Genomic DNA, 19,363 nt, shown 5'->3' on the forward strand with positions numbered 1-19,363 from the left:
CAAACAAATTCAGTTTCACGTCCATAATATTAATAAGGATAAGAACAGCATCGTCCCTAATGACTACCATATTTAAATCAACACACTAAACTCCAAGGATCTAATGAAAAATATCTGGTGGGGCTAATCTATGGCTTCAGTATTATGGCGGTGTGGCCCGCCCTTTCATAAGGTTACATTATTTATCGTGAGGTTTACAAAATTAACAATTTATTTTACAAGCAAGTTCGTAGCCTGTACTTAAAAGATTACTTCGAAGCCTAAATCCGTTATCCTCTAATAAATTTGCCGTTATCTTCCTCGCTTAATGTTATGTAAAATGAATTTTAGACGTTATTTTTAGAATAAGTGGAAAAATCCATATCCACCTACGGAAAATGTTCTAATCATAATATATTTCGAACTAGTCAAGTTGTGTAACTTTTAAGGTATTTATTATGCTATTTTGAAATTAAAGTTATTTGTAAGTTATCCTAGTGTTTTTCCAAATTATACAGGTAAAGCCGATGAACATATAGCTAATACTTACTTCCTTGTTTATGTTATAAACTAACTATATCTCGCGTCTTTACCTGCATGAAATTAGTACTAAAAGTCTCAAATATACTAAGTTAAGATATAACATACCCATGTACTTATTTATCTTTGAAATCCGTTAAGTAGTTTTTACGTAAAAGAATAACAAACATCCTTTCATCATCATCATCTATTATTACAAACTTTTTCATTTATAATATTAATAAGTTGTAAAAGTAAGTATTAAATTGTCTAGTTTTCAAGATAGAGAAATACAAAACGTGTTTATAAATCCCGGACTGTCAATACGCCGAATGAAATCGCGAGCAATGGCTAATATAAAGCGAAATTCAAATGTTTCTCTATATACTTGATATACGAATTACAACATAAAACCGTGGCATTCCCACAACTCGGCTGTACCCCGGGGGAACGAGAAAAAGAAATTTCACTTCCAATAATAAAGACGTATTAACGTGTACAGCTATGTAGGTACACAAAGTTCAATTCAATCATATTACTGGGTGGGTCCCAGTAGAGTACCCTGCGGAAGGCACTTCCGCAGTACTTTGCTGTTCACATATACTGTGGTTTTAATATTCAGGTATTTTTATTGCATTATCACATAAGCACGTATTGTTCCGTCAAAAATCGTTGAGACACATATCGATAAATGGCGAATTTTTTCATAGATATTTATATTTTATTGAACTAGGTGTTACTTTGCGGAATTCTATGTCACTGAACCCTCTTTTCCTGTAAGTATTGTAAGAGGCAGTTAAGGGAATTTAATGGTCAAAGAATGGGTTGCATTGTCCCTCTTATAAACATTACCAAAGCCTAACTGCGGTTGCCAATCCGCCTAACCAGACGTGGCATCTACGGGCAAGACCCTCCTTATGGAGAGGCTTATGTTCAACAGTGGACAGTTATGTAATAGCTGATATAGTTAATTAATGATATGATAATAGATAGATAGAGACTCTTTATTCATTCCTCCAAAAGATTACATTAGTAAACTTATTATAACCTAATGCCTAACTGCGGTTGCCAGGGGGGAAAGGAATTGTTAGTAATGGAAACTGAGAATCCCATTGCTAGCAATATACCCAACCAGGTAGACCTGCTCGCGGTTCTCCCTGGAAACTATCATGGTTAATTCTTAATGAATTCGTCATGATGAGCTAACTGACCTGTTTTCATTCTCATCTATCACCCTTCACTGGTGCTCCGCCAGCGTATCCCGTTAGCGCAGGTGGAGTTACCATACCGTTTTCACCCATCAAAAAAAACTGCGGTTACCAATCCACCTGCCAAATGGCAACATTTAAATAGCAACATTTAAGTGGAGGCCTTTGTTCAACAGTAGACGATTAACGGCTGATATGATGATGATGATGAATACATATCTAGCCCAAAATCAGCAGCCTAATCATGAAAAATATCCACAAAAAAATACAGACGATCTAAGAATATGTTCCTTTTGAAAGTCGTTAAAAAACATAAACACGGCTGCGCTCACATCTGTCTTAAATACATTTAACGGTAGCCGTCTTTCAATTTACGTTGCCTTCAATCGAAATAATATTTGCCATGAGAGCCGCTCCGCTGACGGCTCGTTAGAGCTACCCGGTTTATATTGACTTTACCACTTCGTTGGAGACAAGATGGTGTCTTTTTTAAGCTCTGTACATTTGCTATTTTTACGCTGAACTACTCGTGTATTGACTTTATGTAGGTGCGAATTCCGAGAATATAATTCAATTTGTAGTCAGCGAAGGAATTCGCGGTTTTCAACGCCAAATATTTACCTTTAGCCAAGCAATTGCATGGAAAAAGTCACGGAACGATTTTGCATGCTAATTTATTTTTATTTTTATGCCTTTAAAAAGAAAGATGTTTTAAATTTGCCTATATTTTTTTGAAGTTGTATTAAGCGATAAATTTTTCAATTCTAAACCGACTTTGACATTTTATTTCATTTATTTAAATAACTTTATTGATTAAAATAAAATAAGGTACAAAAGGCGGGTTTAATGCAAGTAGCATTCTCTACCAGTCAACCTTTGGGATGAACAAAAAATCACGAATGGAATACTTCATTATTGGAATTTGTATAATAATAATGTATATCTATACAAAATAAATATGAAGAAATATGCATATATGTATATACAACTAAATAGATATATAAAATATAAATAATATATAAATAAATAAATAAAATACAAAAAATTACAATTGGTTACTACTGATATAATGAGTTCATAGATTCTTCTTTTGAACATGAATCTATTTGGAAATTCTTGAATACTTTCAAGCAATGCATTCCAGAGTAGTGAAGCTTAGATGGTGAAGGAGTCTGACATAAAGCCAGATTTATGAAGTGAAAAGGAGGAAATAATTCTTACTGGTCTTGAATAAAATAATATTGTAGTTATTAGAATTTACTCTCGTGCAATTTCATCAATGGAATATGTTCTTTTTTTTTAATATTGCTAATTATTTGATAATAATGAGTATGAATAATGAGTTTATTGACGCTGCAGATTATTAATTATGACAAATTTATGGAAGCAATACAACAATTTTCTAACTTATTAAAGACTCTGATGTTATCCTGTAGGTATGTATACTTCCGAATAATGTCAATAATTATGCTCGAATTTTGGAATGATTGAAAATTTTAATAATTATTATTACGATGACAAAAGTAATACAAGTTTCAGCTACAGAAACACCATCAATCTGTAATTAATTGTACATCCTACCTATTTCGATTTCAATTTAAGTTCGCAACACAAAAACAAATCTGAACTTTGATTGGGAAATTAAAACATTAGAATTGGATTTTGGATTTGGTTCGCGGAAAACAAAGCAGTTGCCGAAGGCGAAAGAAATCGAATTTTAATTCGCTTCGGCGACATCAAAGGTCGGCGCCTTTAAAACGAATTTCTCCACGTTTTCCTCCACAGTTCGCCGGTACGTACGTGTTCAAATACGGTATACGCTATGTCATTTTGTTCACCTTTGTTTTTCATAAACATCATAAGAATGTTTTTTTCCCAACGCCCCCCTGCGGAGCCAGGATTGCCTCGTTATATGCCATAAGCAATCGCACGCGAAACGGGACGTGACTCTAATAAGAGGTTTTATTTTGCACTCTTTCAAGAAATTCACTCGTTGTAAACAAAGATATTTAGATGAAACGCGTCTCGGTAGGATGTTTTAATTCTTTATTGTTAAAAGTTATGACACCTAATTAATTAAATCGATTATTCGATAAATAATATGAAAATAAACTAATATTGTAATTTCTTTATTATTTTTATATCAATCTTTAACTGTCCACTACTGAACTTAGGTCTTCGCTATAAGGGGAGTTTTTCCAGCAGTTGCCACACTTAGCAAGCGGGTTGACAATCGCAGTTAAACTTTATGTGATGTTTTAACAGAACCGCTGCTGCTTATCTCTAAACCCAAAAAAGAAAGGGGTGACCTATTCTATGTGAAGACCATACGGAGACTATTAATTTAGTATTTTTTATATTTTCTTTTTTGGTCTACAAGTCTCTAATAGTGTTCATCAAAGTTAAACTAATCTAAAATATATATTTTCTAATTAGACACGTACTTTATAAAACTATTTCGATCGCAGACTTTTAAAACAATAATATTACTTTGTAACTAAAAGAACTAATAAACTATATTTAATTCTAACATGCAACGGCACACAGGGTTTAAAATAATTAATACAAAACTATTTTAAAAAAGAAAAAGAAAAGAATAACTAAGTACTATTACTACAACGAAATATATAGGAAATAATATTACAAAGAAATATAAAAAAATATTTATAATTAAATTTATTACATTTCATTTAATTATTAAATTTATTTAAACTCTACACAAGTATAATATAAATCAATAATCATTAGAATATGTAACTAAAATAATTTATTTTGTAAAGGGAAACAGTAGTTCCAATAATGAAAAATTAATAAAGACCCACGACAATAAATCTATCGACTGCGTTGCATACATTCACAAATAAATAAAAATTTATTACATTCGTTCTCTTTTTGAAATCTATACTAGTCCTTATTAATAGAACCTAATCATAGGGTGCATGTTTATTAATTTATCACACGAAAACTACTGAACAGATTCGATTGAAATTCGGTATGTCACAATTTATGTAGCAAATAATACTTTTTATACTGATTCACACAGGCGGAGTCGTGGGATACAGCTAATCTTTACTAATATTGTAAATCTAAAAGTGAGTTTTTTTATTAATTTATTACCTCTTGGTGCCTTAATGGCCAACTAATAATTATGAACTTTGGTATACCTACACATAATAATAATTATATTTTTTTTTATTTTAAAAAAATAAAAAAAAATCATATATAGTCATTTTTTATCAATCTACCGTCCAGTTCGGAATGTAATTTTAGCTGAGAAGAACGGGCAAGAAACAGCTGTTATTTTTTTTTTTTTAATAAAAGTTTAGTTAAAAAAAAATACTATAAGGAATAGAGAAGAACATAAACTACCTTTTATTCCGGTCAATGAACTTATACCGGTCACGCAGACAAAGTCGCTGTGATCGAAACTAATATTAAACATTTTAAATCTCAAAGACCAATGCAACTAATTAAAATTAATTATTCCGTGCAAATTAAAATATTAAATTAATCAAAGGACTAATTCTGCACAAAATTACAGTTTACTCAATAGAAAGGTAAAGTTACCGTAAAATTAACAAATTAAATGCTTAGTAAGCAAGGGATTATTGTTCAACACACGAACTATAATACCTTACAGTAGAGGTGAAGCACGCGTGAGTAAGTTAGCAAAAGGTACCTATATTACTGACGCTTCAACAAAGCAACTTAATTTCTAGCATAGTTTTAATACATTATAATCTAGTTGTTTGCTGTACACGTTTATTCCATCAAACACATAAAATGTAAAAAAATGCCAAGTCACTCAACGCAGTTGTTCTACTACAAAAAGTTGTGAAAATATTTCTCATGAAAAACCAACAAGTCAGATATTTAAGTTAATGTATATGGAAACATCTAGTCAACAACATTGTTATAAATTATTATCTAATCAATTACCTATCAATATTTATACTGACTCTATCAGTATTAGATATCTTTACACGTGTTTTTATAATAATTATAATAATATAGCAACTGTACGGTACTGTCTGTGGTACTATATTCTGCTAATAAAATATTTTATTTCTAAACTATTTAAATGTACTCAGTAATCAAAATAGTAGATTTCATACTAGAAACTTCTTTTATAATTCTGATATCGTACCATTGCCAAGTCATTATACATTTTTTTTATTTTCATTATTTGAGATCTCAGAACTTTTTGTAGTGAAAGACTATATTACGAGACTTGGTATTTTTTACATTTTATGTTTCGTATATCATGTCATTTCTTTTACTAGGTCATTCTCCTTTTTTCGAATAATATATTTTGTTCGTCAGCTACAACCGTGATACGTTATTTGAAAGAATATACGTAATTTTTAACAATCATTTCTTTTCATTTAAGAAAAATGAATAATGAAATTTCAGGACTTTTTATTTTTTCTTTTCTTTATAGGCTAAACGATAACTAAAATGCAAAATTTGAAGATTGTGAGATTGCTAGGACCTTAGAATTTTGATGATGGCTAAATGTGTCAGTGACAAAAGTGAAGAATTTAACTAGCGATAATTCGTAATAAACTTCAGATTTCTTGCTTTATTCACAATAAAATTTTAAGAGGGTCAAAAGTAGCTTGAGTCACTTCGAAAAAATGGTAACAGTTGTGTTCGCCTTGGCGGATGCACTACCGTGCCCCCTGATCACTTTAAATTGATTTCCAAACATAAAAAAATACAACCGAATAGAAAAACTCCCCCATTTTTGAAGTCAAAGTGAATAAATAAGTGAAGAGATAGTAAATACTCAAACCCAATTTAAAATTGATAAAATTACATACAAAATATAACAGTCAAATTGAGATTCTCCTGTTTTGAACTTTGACTGTTAAAGTCGGTTTAGAGTGAAACTATTATGAAATTATAATTGCCTAGACGCAAAAACAGCCCGTCAGCGGCAGTGCACAAACATAATTATTTACTCCATCGTAGTGTAAGCATTATGGTAATGGATGGCTTATTTAATTTAAGAAGGTCACAGACTTTGCGAATTTAATATCAAAGGTCGGCGGTCAAGGGTCAAGGTCATTATTGGACCTTCCAAGGGGCCTGGGCGGTTTATTTGTCGAAATGACTACAAAGAGTTCTCCTAGAAGGGTATTTGGGTAAGGGCTTTCTGCAATGACTTCTTTGCTAACACTAAACGTAATCTACATTTTAACAACCCTAATATTAGGGTTGAATAGTTTTGTATTTTCCTGGATATTGTTATTAAGAAGTAAAACTGGAACTAGTCCCGAAATAAGATTACGTCTAGACTTGTCTAGGTTTTTTTGTAATATTATTAATTAAACATATATTTTGTGGATTACTAGCCTTTTGCACGTTATTACGTACGCGTGGATTTCAGTAGAAGGAAAACCAAAGAAATTGACTAAGGTGGGATATGGCAGTGAATTTACAGGGTACAGAGCATAACATCTTAGTCTTCAGGGATGGCAGCGCATGGGGAGTATCATGGGTGAAACAGTATACTCTGATATGTCAATGATACTGCTCATGTTTATAGGTGACAGTTAGTACTTTCCATCAGGTGGGACGTCAGCTTGTTCGCTATTCTAAGTTGTATAAAAAACATGATCCAACGTAACCAGGATATGTTTACTGATCGGAATAAAAAGTATATGCCATGTTCTACTTTATCCCATATAATACTCATATACTAAATTTTATACTAATTAATTAAGCCATTAAGGCACCAATAGATAATAAATAAAGTGATTTTTACTTTGATAACATTAATAAGGATTAACTTTTGTCAGCCACTTCATCCACATAACCAAAATTATTCATTGACCAAGATAATTATATACTTCTCCAATCTATATATGTATACTAAATTTCATAGTAATTACTTAAGCAGTTAGGGCGCTAAGATACAACAAAAAACTCACTTTTCCATTTATAATATTAGGCACTTAGATTATATAGATAGAGCATCGTGTCTGAAAAACAGGTTAACTTTTTGTTAGCTAAGTTAATACTTAGCGATATTTTTGTACAAAATCTCCCCCTGGTAAACCAGGGGGAGATTTTGTACAAAAGTCGATTGCTTGGATACCTCTGTCCCATTCGTGTTTCTACTGTGAAGCAGTTGTGTTTGCATGGTTGTGTTTCGGTTTGAAGGGTGGGATATGGCGTGAATTTACAGTGTACAGAGGAATAATACCTGAGTCCTCAGGAATCGCAACGCATGAGGGGTATCATGGGTGAAACAGTATACTTTGTTATGTCTATAGTACTGCTCATGTCTATAAGCGACGGTTATCACTTTCCATCAGGTGGGCCGTCAGCTTGTTTGCCATTATACGTTGTATAAAAACAATTTGCTGACTCGTTTACACATAAAATGTATCTTGACGTATCTATATTTATTTATTTAATAAATAAAATTAATTTATACGCATTAAAAATGCCAAATGCAAAAATTATAAAACAATATAAATATAGATGTTATAAACACTCGTAACTATTTATCACGCAAAATTGTATGAAAAAGTTGACCCGCTTTTCTCGACGCATTTGTATGGTGACACTCTATGTATATAATCTAAGATTAGGAAAGATATTTGTTGTATATATGTGTATATTTAAACTGTTAATTCAGATTCACTTAATGGTATTAGTGTCAATAAACACGGACGGCGGGACGGCGACAATCAATACCATTCCATTCCCGCTTCACGCTCCCTGGTTTCACAGTAGGCACTTCGCACCATTATCACCTACCGAACTTTTCCCCCACAAACCACTCACCTTAGATTCAAGATTAGTATTCCCTGAACGCATCCGAGGTTTACACAACTGCGTCGTGAGGAAAAATAACAGAATACTAGGGAAACATTCGTTTTTATTACTGCCCTATAACGGTACGCCCGGAAATATTATTGATTTCCTTTGTTTCCTATTTTTGAGGAGGGCGTAATGATCTTGATTATTTTGTAAAATGTAAACAGCAAAAGTAATTATTTGGTTGTATTACAATATTTATCATTTATATTACTTATCGGGGTATTTGCTCTCAATATAAAAATAACTATAATATATAATCTGTAATAAATTCCAGTTCGTATATACTTTATATTATCCATCGTATGGTCCCTAGATAGAAAGGGTCACCCGTTCCTTTCCCGTGGTGTCGTAAGAGGCGACTAAGGAAACTTATTATGGTTGAAAGATGGGCAGCAACGTCCCTCTTAAAATATATAATACAATATTTTTACTGATTATAATAACAAGCTAAAATAATATTTTACAATGAACTGTCTATAGTTTGTTCCGCTATCATGCAAAAACTACTGCTCCAAAATTGGATGCAGTTCACTCGGTTGTGTTTCTAAAGGCCTAATTTAAAATCTAGTATATGCATTATTTTGAAATGTTATCTAAAATTATGCTATCTAAAAATGGTATATTTTATTGATCCTAGAAGAAAAAAGTTTGTTTATAATAAAAATGTACTAAACTACCGCCGTATTTAATACCAGTTTTCCACTATCCTGACATTAATTGTAAAATGTCATTGTCCCCAGAGTTACCACCAGAAAAGCCGACCATCAAAGCAGAGAAGGGCTGGTATGCATCGGGCGACTCCCTCCGAGCTATGTGCACCTCACCGCCAGCAGATCCGCCTGCTAACCTCACTTGGTTGCTCAATGGACGTGACGTAAGTTTGAACTGTTTATTACTAACTTCTCCTATGTGTATTGCGGATTGTGTTCTGAGGAATTGTTTGAAATGATGTTTGCAGTCACCTTTTATCATCGCGCCGCTCACCATCAACAGGAAACAGTACGGTTTTAAAGAAATTTTCTCCCACAAACGTTCAACTTTTTTTAATGGGTGATAATGGAATGGTAACCCCATTAGCGCTATCGGTATACACCGGCGGGGCACCAGTGAAGTATGATAGGTGAGGATGAAGCAGGTCAGTTAGCCTATCGTGACGAATTCAATAAGAATTGTTCACGATGATTTCCAGGAGGAACCACGTGGAGGTCAACCTAATAGGGCATATTGTTAGCAATGAGGCTGTCAAACTTCATTGCCAAAAATCCCATCCCCCTCCAAACGCTCAGACTGTGGAGTGGGCTCCTTGTCGAGGTTGTTCCTAGAGACTACAATATGGGGTTTTAAAAATTAAAGTTTCTTCAAGGTCGGCTACGTACACGTTGGTTTTGCAGGCGTTCATAGGCTACACTTACTTCAGAAATAAAAACAAGATTTAACCAATACACATGACATCGTTAATACTTACAATCAACTTAATTAAACTTAGAGTAATAGCATGTATGACTATAACATTAAAGGTAGACAGTTATTATGAACCACCAAAGAACCACTGACTTAACACACGGCTTGCGGTTCTATCTTAAAATTAAATAAATCTAAATTTCTAGATATTTTATTAAAATTATCGCGATTATGTTACATATATTGTGATTGCTAAAGAAATTAATTGGGAAATTGTCAAGATTCCTTGGTAAATATAAATAAATAAATAAATAACATCCCACAAAGATATGTTACGTAGACGTGTTAGTAAATGTTTACGTACTTTACAACGTAAGAATTCAAATATTTTTTAAGTTCACAATCAGGACTTAATGCGACGCGATTGCATGTAAATAATACCCTCATACTCGATTTTTATTTCCGACGTCTCGACATGGATTGCACCACATCTTAGTCATAAAAGGGCGTGGTGCAATCGCGTCGCGTTAAAACCAATCATGAATTTAAAGCGTGTCTGTCTGAACGTTTGTACCCACTAATCTCAGAAACGGTTTAATTAATTCGGTTGCAGTTTTCACTATTGGGTTGCGGTTTACTCCATTTAGTATTTAGTGTTTATTTTATTTCAATCGGTTCATTAATAAACAAGTTATATCAATCTAAAGAATCACGTATAAAATGCTATGAAATAACCGATCAGTTGAATTGGCTGAAACTTTATGAAGATAGGGTATATATCATATTTCCAAATGTACAAATGAATTCGTACCTACTTTTACTGTAATTTCCAGTGCTGAGTTTGTTACAATCATGGCTATGCAATGAAGTTATTATTATTTATTATTATTATTATAAGGTATTTCATAAACCGATTCACGCGGACAATGCCGCAGGAAACAGCTAGTATACATAATATTTTACTAAACTAGGTATTATTTTGCGGAAGTCCTCATCAGTTGTCATTACTTGATTAAAATGATTTTGTTTGCTAATGCGTAATGCGTGCTACTACCAACACTTATACATTGATTATAGATTGACAGAAGTTCTACAAACTTCCATATTAGCCGTCAATCTTCGACTGTCATTTCATATTGTAGATGTTGCAGTCAAAACTCTTAACCAGTCAAAAGTACTATTGACTAGCAAAATCAGTCAAAAGTACTTTTGACCGTATGCTTTAATCAATAATACTTTTGACTAAAATAAAAATTAAAGGTACTTTTGCCCAATGGAGCTGGTTGAAATTGTATTGAAATTGTATCACCTATCGTGATACAATTTCAATGACTGGATAATATTGTAACAGATCCTTAGACTACTAGCATTTGGCGTTCCATTGTTTCTGCCTACCCTAATGGGAGACAGGCGTGACAGATATGTATGTATGTATGTATGTATGTAGATCTTTAGACTATTTCTAAAGTGAAAAAAGTGTTGTCCTCCTCTCTCCTACTCGCTGTGCCCAATAGGGTCCATAATTGAAATGTTATCTACTAATTATGGAATTATGGAATGCAATAAGAAATAAATAAATAAAAGTACTTTTGACTAAGTGATTCCGTCAAAAGTGATTTTGACTGGTTGTATCAGTAAAAACTTTTAAAAAGTCCTAACCTAACCTAATTTACTTCAATTAGGTTAAGTTAGTATGTTTTTTGTATTGATTGTAATGCCAAATTTTTCGTAATAAACGATTTCACATTTTATTAATATCTTATTTTTTTCATTTAACGAGTTAATAGTACTTTTGACTGATACTTTATTGCAGTTAAAACTACTTTTGACTAAGAGCGTCAGTCAAAAGTACTTTTAACCACTAATTTGCAGTCAAAAGTAATAATAGCCAATAATTTTCAGTCAAAACCACTTTTGACCAACCTGTTTTTGCTAGTCAATAGTACTTTTGACTGGTTAAGAGTTTTGACTGCAATATAGATAATGGAATACCAAAATCATCATGAGCATGTTAACAATAAGATAGTTACACGCAGCCTTGACATCATCGATTGACGACGTAATCAATGCATAATGCATTAATCCCGTTACAATCACAGTAAACACTTCTCAATTAATACGCCTGTTAATTAATATGTCAAATACATAAATTAATTCCTATTATCGTGAAATCATAATATCAGTCAGTTAAATTATTGAATTAATCCAATAATCTGTGTGTGTTGTTATTAAGCGTTAAATTATCTAAAACTTGTTGCTTATTTGTTGTTTTCCTACAACCGATTTGTTGTATATATTCATTGATATCATTTACACACACACACACACACACGCACACGCACACGTACACGCACACGCACACGCACACGCACACGCACACGCACACGCACACGCACACACACACGCACACGCACACGCACACGCACACGCACACGCACACGCACACGCACACGCACACGCACACGCACACGCACACGCACACGCACACGCACACACACACACACACACACACACATATATATATATATATATATATATATATATATATATATATATAATTTTAATAACCTATTTTCATAAACTATATAGATAGAGTGTCTCCATACAAATGTTTCGAGAAAATTGGGTCAACTTTTTCATACAATTTTGCGTGATAAATAGTTATGAGTGATTCCTTTATAACTTCCATATAACTATATGTTGTCTTATAATTTCTACTTCTGTTTAATACATAAGTACTTCCTTATATGTTAAATAATATGTCAATGTACGTTCTATAGAACACTGATAAAAAAACGAGTTTGCTAATTTAACAGTTAGCTGATAAGAAGTCGACCATTTTTTGAGGCTCGATACTCTATCTATAAAATCTAAGCCATTTGCTTATTGCAGGAAATAGTGTTCCTCTTATTTCTATTCCAATTGAAACTTAAACAATGAGAAATTTTTGTTTTAGTGATCCTTAAAATAACTATTTCATTATGACATCAAAGTAAAAATTTAATTTTAAGGATAGGTTTATTTATTTATTTATTTATAGGATCACCAAACATAAGATACAGTAAAACATTTAAATACAATACACTAGTGGATTACGGTTAGCTTTCCTTACATTTAGAGGCAACCACAGCATGCTTTGTGTTTGAGAGACATAAAAAAGGAATGAAATTATTAAATGTTATCAAATGAATAAATATATTAATAACATACTAACAGTCTAGAGAAATGACACCTAAGAATTAACCCTATTATTTCGTACAATGTTTTCAGTGGCTACATAGATAAAAGACAAGTTTCTTACAAGTGTTACGATACTATCAAATTAGTGGTACGCATCACAGCCCGCCGGCCGACGTGAGTGACGCCTGACACGTCACGACGTCGCTTGATAAATGACCGGCTACCACCTAATATTTTCCCATGCGAATGTAATTATTTTCCGTCGCTACTCGTATACGAAATAGCGAACGGAAAAAGAATGATACGTTCAAATGTGAATGTTACCACATAAAATAAAAATAATACCTTTTTGACACATTATTGTTGTCATTTCTTTGAAATTATTATATGGTTTTATACAGAATAAAACATTTTATCTTCGTGTGAGAAAATAGTGTTTAGTACAGGTGGATAATAAATAGCTATATCTATATATTTTAGTTACACTATCTATATACTGTTCTAATAACTAATATGTTAAAAGTCTGTTATCACAAAAAAAAATATTAGATAACAGATTTTTCACATATTCGAAAATAGATATCCGACCTATACGAACGATATCGAAACGGGTGATGACCTTTTTTCTGCCATCAATGTTCAGAGGAACCCGATATATAGATATTGGATTGGTATCCATATTTCCCATGCCTAGTGTATAGTGGAATGTTACCAGGTTATTATAATGATGAAGTTTTTTCTCGCGACTTTAGTCGCGTAATCGAGATATATTCATTAATCAGAATAAAAAGTAGTCTATATCCTTCTATGTATTGTATTGTACGTGTATACCAAATTTCATAGTGAATGATTAAGCTGTTTAGACACTAAGAAGTAACAAACAAATTAACAAAATCTCTTTCACTTTTTTTTTTAATTTTTCACTAAATTTTATTTCAATTCTTATACAACTGAGTTGAAGCAACCACGGAACCCTATTACTGAGTAATCAATATACATCTAACCGATTTTCAAATTCCCTAATGAATAAAACGAGGCAATAACGTTACTCCAAATATTAGAATTGAATTATATGCCCAATGAATGTCACAGAATTTTTTGTGTTGCTAAAAAACAATGGAAACATTTTAGGAAACATTGGTTTTGAAATGGAAACAGCAGATTACGATGTCGTCTGCTTTTATGGGCGTTTTGCGTAATTGAAAAATAAAATTACGATTTGAGGGGGCAACAAAAAACACGAAAATTCGAGTCAAGCAAACATAAATAAGCGACCTCCTGTTACAAACGACTCTGGATCCTGTTTATCTTGTTCATACAATTTGATTTCAATGCGAGGATAGAAAAAATATAAAACAGGCTCAGTACGAATCGAACTCACTAAGTGCTTCGAAATTTACTTGGATGTTCTTTCTTTAATGAGTGAATTTGGATTTTTTTATGCAACTTAGTATGGCAAACAAACTGACGACCCACCTGATGGAAAGTGGTAACCGTCGTCCATAGACATAACAGAGTATACTGTTTCGCCCATAATACCTTCCATGCGTTGCCATTCCTGAGAGCTCAGAGTTATGCCTCTGTACCTTGTAAATTCACTGCCATATCGCACTCTCCAAAACAAAACACAGCCATGCAAACACAACTGATTCACGGTTGAAACACGAAATGGACAGAGGTGCCGAAGCAAACGAGTTTTGTACAAAGTCTCCGTCTGGTAATGATGTCAATGAGTCATTACTCATTTCATTTTATCGATTAAGCTGGTTTCATCATCAATTATCATCGCAAATGAGGATAAAACCAGGTCCATCTTGATGAAGTCATATCGACTTGATAGTCTGTTTTACTAGCTATGGAACCAGTAGTTTTAGTTAAATGGATGAAAATAAAATTGTAATCCCAGCTGCGCTACCAGTATATGCTGATGGAGTGCCATGAAAGATGATTGATGAGGAGTAAAGCAGGTCCCCACGACGAATTTAACAATAATTAACCACAATGGTTTTCAGGGGAGATCGCGTGGAGGTCGACCTAATAGCGTGTTTTGCTAGCAATAGGGCTATTAGGCCCCATGAATCCCCTAACAGTGGACCGCGTGGACCGATTGGGATTTTTTTTTAAAGGGTACTCTTTTAGATTGGTCTCATAGAAGTTTTAACAAATCAGTAACTTACTTTTAAATCAAAATAACTGGATTTTTTTATATAAAAATATTTGAAGTACCCAAAACAAGTCAGGTTGCTGTTGCGACTATTGTGCTTCTGTAGTGCCTCAGCGATGTTTGCCGAAACTCGTACAGATGGTTTTGACGCAGTCTGACGTAAAAGGCAGCTTCGTTCTTTTTATACAATACGCGGGAGTGGCAACAGTATCCTGAACATGTTTGTAAATAAATTAGATAGTCCTCTTGTGAAAATGCTTGCCAAATTAGTATCAAATTAATAAATTTTAATTAAAATTATTATTAATGCATATTAACAAATTTTAAGTATACTTACTAACAAAAAATGGACTCAAGTTGTCTGAAATAAAAAAAAACTGATGTCGGTTTTTGAAACATTATTATAATGATCATAACTCTTTGTTTTTACATAAACTTTAGTGCTAATAATATTCAGCTTTTATAGTAAGTACAGATAAATGAAATTACCTTTTCCTCTTTTTCAGTACAGAACCCTAATACAAAAATAGATTACCAGAAAAAGGAAGTCAGCAAAATTTGTTTTAAACTGATTTCTAACTGTAAAAGTGTGTATTTCCTCGCTACTAATGTCGCGTGATGTAGCACTTTTTTCGAGTTCGAAACTTAAAAACAGCATTTCGACCCTTAATATTAGCCAGTGTCATTATTTAAAAAACTTGCCGCGAATTATTTTAAGCCGGCTGAATGGGAAACTGCTTAGTGCTTGAGATTATGCCGGCAATATAATCCAGAACTGTAGGATAAACAATGAGCGGCATTCGAGCAAAATTGCACGGTTTTACTACAGTATAAGCAGTACAGTACAATCTTAGAAGCAATATTTGAGGAGTATTAGGGCGTCTAAATTGCACCTATCATGTACCCTCTTATGTAGGCATTCCGTCACCCGTATTCAATAGCGAGGGCAGGATGCCTTAAATACTGTACCGCAAACCATAAAAAAAAATGTGCAATCTTAAATTATATAGATAGAACATCGAGTCTCAAAAACGGGTCGACTTTTCGTTAGCTACATAATTGTCAAATTAACTAACTCGTTTTTTATCAGTATTGTAGATACTCACGCACATATTGTATCTTAACGTATCTATATTTAATTATTTAATAAATAAGATGAGTGTTTACACATTAAAAAGATACAAAAATTATAAGACTAAATATAAAAGTTGTAAAGGAAAAACTCATAACGATTTATCACGCAAATTTGTATGGAAAAGTGGACCTGTTTTTCTCGAAATATCTGTATAGAAATATTCTATCTGTCTAATCTAATTTAAGATTACAATATAAATACTCCATGCCCCCCTCTCATACAGGGTGGAATTATAGTTAAAAATTGGGTCATACAAAAAAAAACCAACGTCAGTTGTGACAAAACAAAACTAAGGAACTGATTTTGTTAAAATTTCTATGAGACCAATCTGTAAATGTATTTTTTTTAAAAAAAAAGTTAATTTTTCAAATCGATTTACAATTGACGGAGTTATAAGGTAACTAATATAAAAAATAAAACCTGTTTGAGACCCTCGTTGTTTTTAAAGTTGATTGAAAATCATTAGCAGCACATAAAACATGTCATATCGCGTTCAAAAGGTAATGCTATTTTTTTTTATACAACTTAGAATGGCAAACAAGCTGACGGCCCACCTGATGGAAAGTGATAGCCGTCGCCTATAGACATGAGCAGTACCATGGACATAACAGAGTATACTGTTTCGCCCATGATACCCCCCATGCGTTGACATTCAGAGGAATAACACCTGAGCTTTAGCTGAACGATACTATTTTAGTCCTTTTCTTTATGTTAATTTTTGTTTATTGTTAAAATATTTTTATTTTGTAATTAAATTAAAAATTAAGCACTAAACGCATATCTTTTTCTTTCTTTATTATTTGAAAACAAAAAATATATCCATAAGAACTCTAAATAATCCAAATCGAATCCCATACTAACTAAACAACTTAGTACACCGTGTCAGTATGGGAAATCAAAATGTTCGACGTGTGTATCTATTTATATAATATATCATCATCATCATCATCATATCGGCCTTTAACTGTCCATTGCTGAACATAACCCTTCCCCTTGGGGGGTTTTGCCAATAGTTGCTACACTTGACAGCAGCAGGCGGATTGGCAACCGCAGTAAGGCTTTAGAAATGTTTTAAGAGGGACGCTGCTGCCCACCCCTTGCCTTCCCTTAGTCGGCTCTTATCACACCCACGAGAAAAGAAGAGGTGGCTTATTCTATGCCAGGATCACATGGCCATATAATATATGATTATTACTACTGCAATATGTTTGCTCTAATAATATATATATATATATATATATATATATATATATATATATATATATATATATATATATATATATATATATATATATATATATATATATAAGTATTCCAAATTTAAAATTTATAGCATGAGTGTTTGCTGAGACATGGCGCTGCGACATAGGAACAAACGAACACAGAAAGTCGCAAAGTCGCAACATAGGGTTCCTTTGTACCTTTTTGGTACGGAACTCTAAAAATGAAAATAAAATGTATACATTTTGACGCATGTTGTCGCTAAGTGTCTCCATAAACCGACTATTATATGCGCCCGACCCTCGCAGTCGTCACTGGAATACGAGTTTAGAGGCGAATCGCTCCTACCCCTTTGTAGACGCTGAAAAAGCGAAATGTATTAAGCGCCACATCTGTTGATATCCTACTTAATATTATAAATAAATAAAGTTAACAAAGATATTTCTATATTTGTTAGTAAATCTCGCTAAATAATATAAAATAGTATTCATGGAAGTCATACCACAGATTTAATGAAAATTACCTCGTAGATTTTTTTTTACATTTTTGATAATAAGTTTAAAACTATTTAAAAATAATTAAAAAATGATATTAGAAGACATAAATAAAGTCCTGTCATATGATACTCCGGGATCATTTTTAAATTTTAAATCTTTATATATATATATATATATATATATATATATATATATATATATATATATATATATATATATATATATATTATGCATTATGTGTAGGTCAATAAACTTTAAAACTATTCCTAAATTCAAATCTGTTGCATTTCATATCTCATAGTTCGTGAGATAAAAAAAATAATCATATCGACCTTTAACTGTCCATTGCTGAACATAAGCCTCCCCCTATAGGGGGAATTTGCCAATAGTTACCACGCTTGGCAGACTGGTTGGCAACCGCAGTTAGCCTTTGGTGATATTTTAAGACAGACGCTACTGGCCATCCCTCAACTATAAAGTTCACTTTGTCGCCTCTTAAGGTATCCACGAAGGGGTGGCATGCCGCGACCACACCATGAGGTATGTACTATATGGGATGGAAAAGAATACAGGTCACTTTCTATCATGGTCAGTATACGTATCCCGATCACGCGGACTAAGTCACGGATAAACGTTTTTAAAATACAATAAAAAAAAATCTATTTCTAACAACAGTACACATAATATGTATGTCATAATATACAGTTAATACCCTTCGCAGGTAACATGTATGTGGGTAACATAATTAAACGTCAAAAGTCCCGGATCAAAGATTTATCCTCTAAGCCCGTTATGTTTGAATGAGATGCTGCCTCTACTTGACATATTCATTGGCAACATAATCCGAATATGTTATCTGCATTTTTTTTATACAACTTAGAATAGCAAATAAGCTGACGGCTCACCTGATGGAAAGTGGTAACCGTCGCCTATAGACATGAGCAGTGCTATAGACATAACAGAGTATACTGTTTCGCCCATGATACCCTTTATGCTTTTCCATTCCTGACGATTCAGATGTTATTTCTCTGTACACTGTAAACTCACTGCCATATCGCACCCTTCAAATCGAAACACAGCCATGCAAACACAACTGCTTCACGGTAGAAACACGAATGGGACAGAGGTTCTCAAGCAAACGACTTTTGTACAAAATCTCTCTCTCTCATTAGAGTCTTTATTATTAATCTTAAAAATATTATTATCAGTATCAAATACATACAGA

General features: G+C 32.9%; 1 protein-coding gene across 1 annotated transcript in view; it reads left to right on the plus strand.

The window, feature by feature from the left end:
- LOC113514039 (uncharacterized) overlaps nt 1-19,363 on the plus strand; it is a 399,604-nt gene that overhangs the window by 283,474 nt on the left and 96,767 nt on the right. The window contains exon 5 of the mRNA XM_052895371.1: nt 9,281-9,414. Within this exon, the coding sequence (XP_052751331.1) occupies nt 9,281-9,414 (134 nt within the window). The remainder of the gene's footprint in view (nt 1-9,280; nt 9,415-19,363) is intronic.

Source organism: Galleria mellonella, unplaced genomic scaffold (genome assembly GCF_026898425.1).
Source record: "Galleria mellonella isolate WM207_F2 unplaced genomic scaffold, CSIRO_AGI_GalMel_v1 utg117, whole genome shotgun sequence".
Lineage (NCBI taxonomy): Eukaryota > Metazoa > Arthropoda > Insecta > Lepidoptera > Pyralidae > Galleria > Galleria mellonella.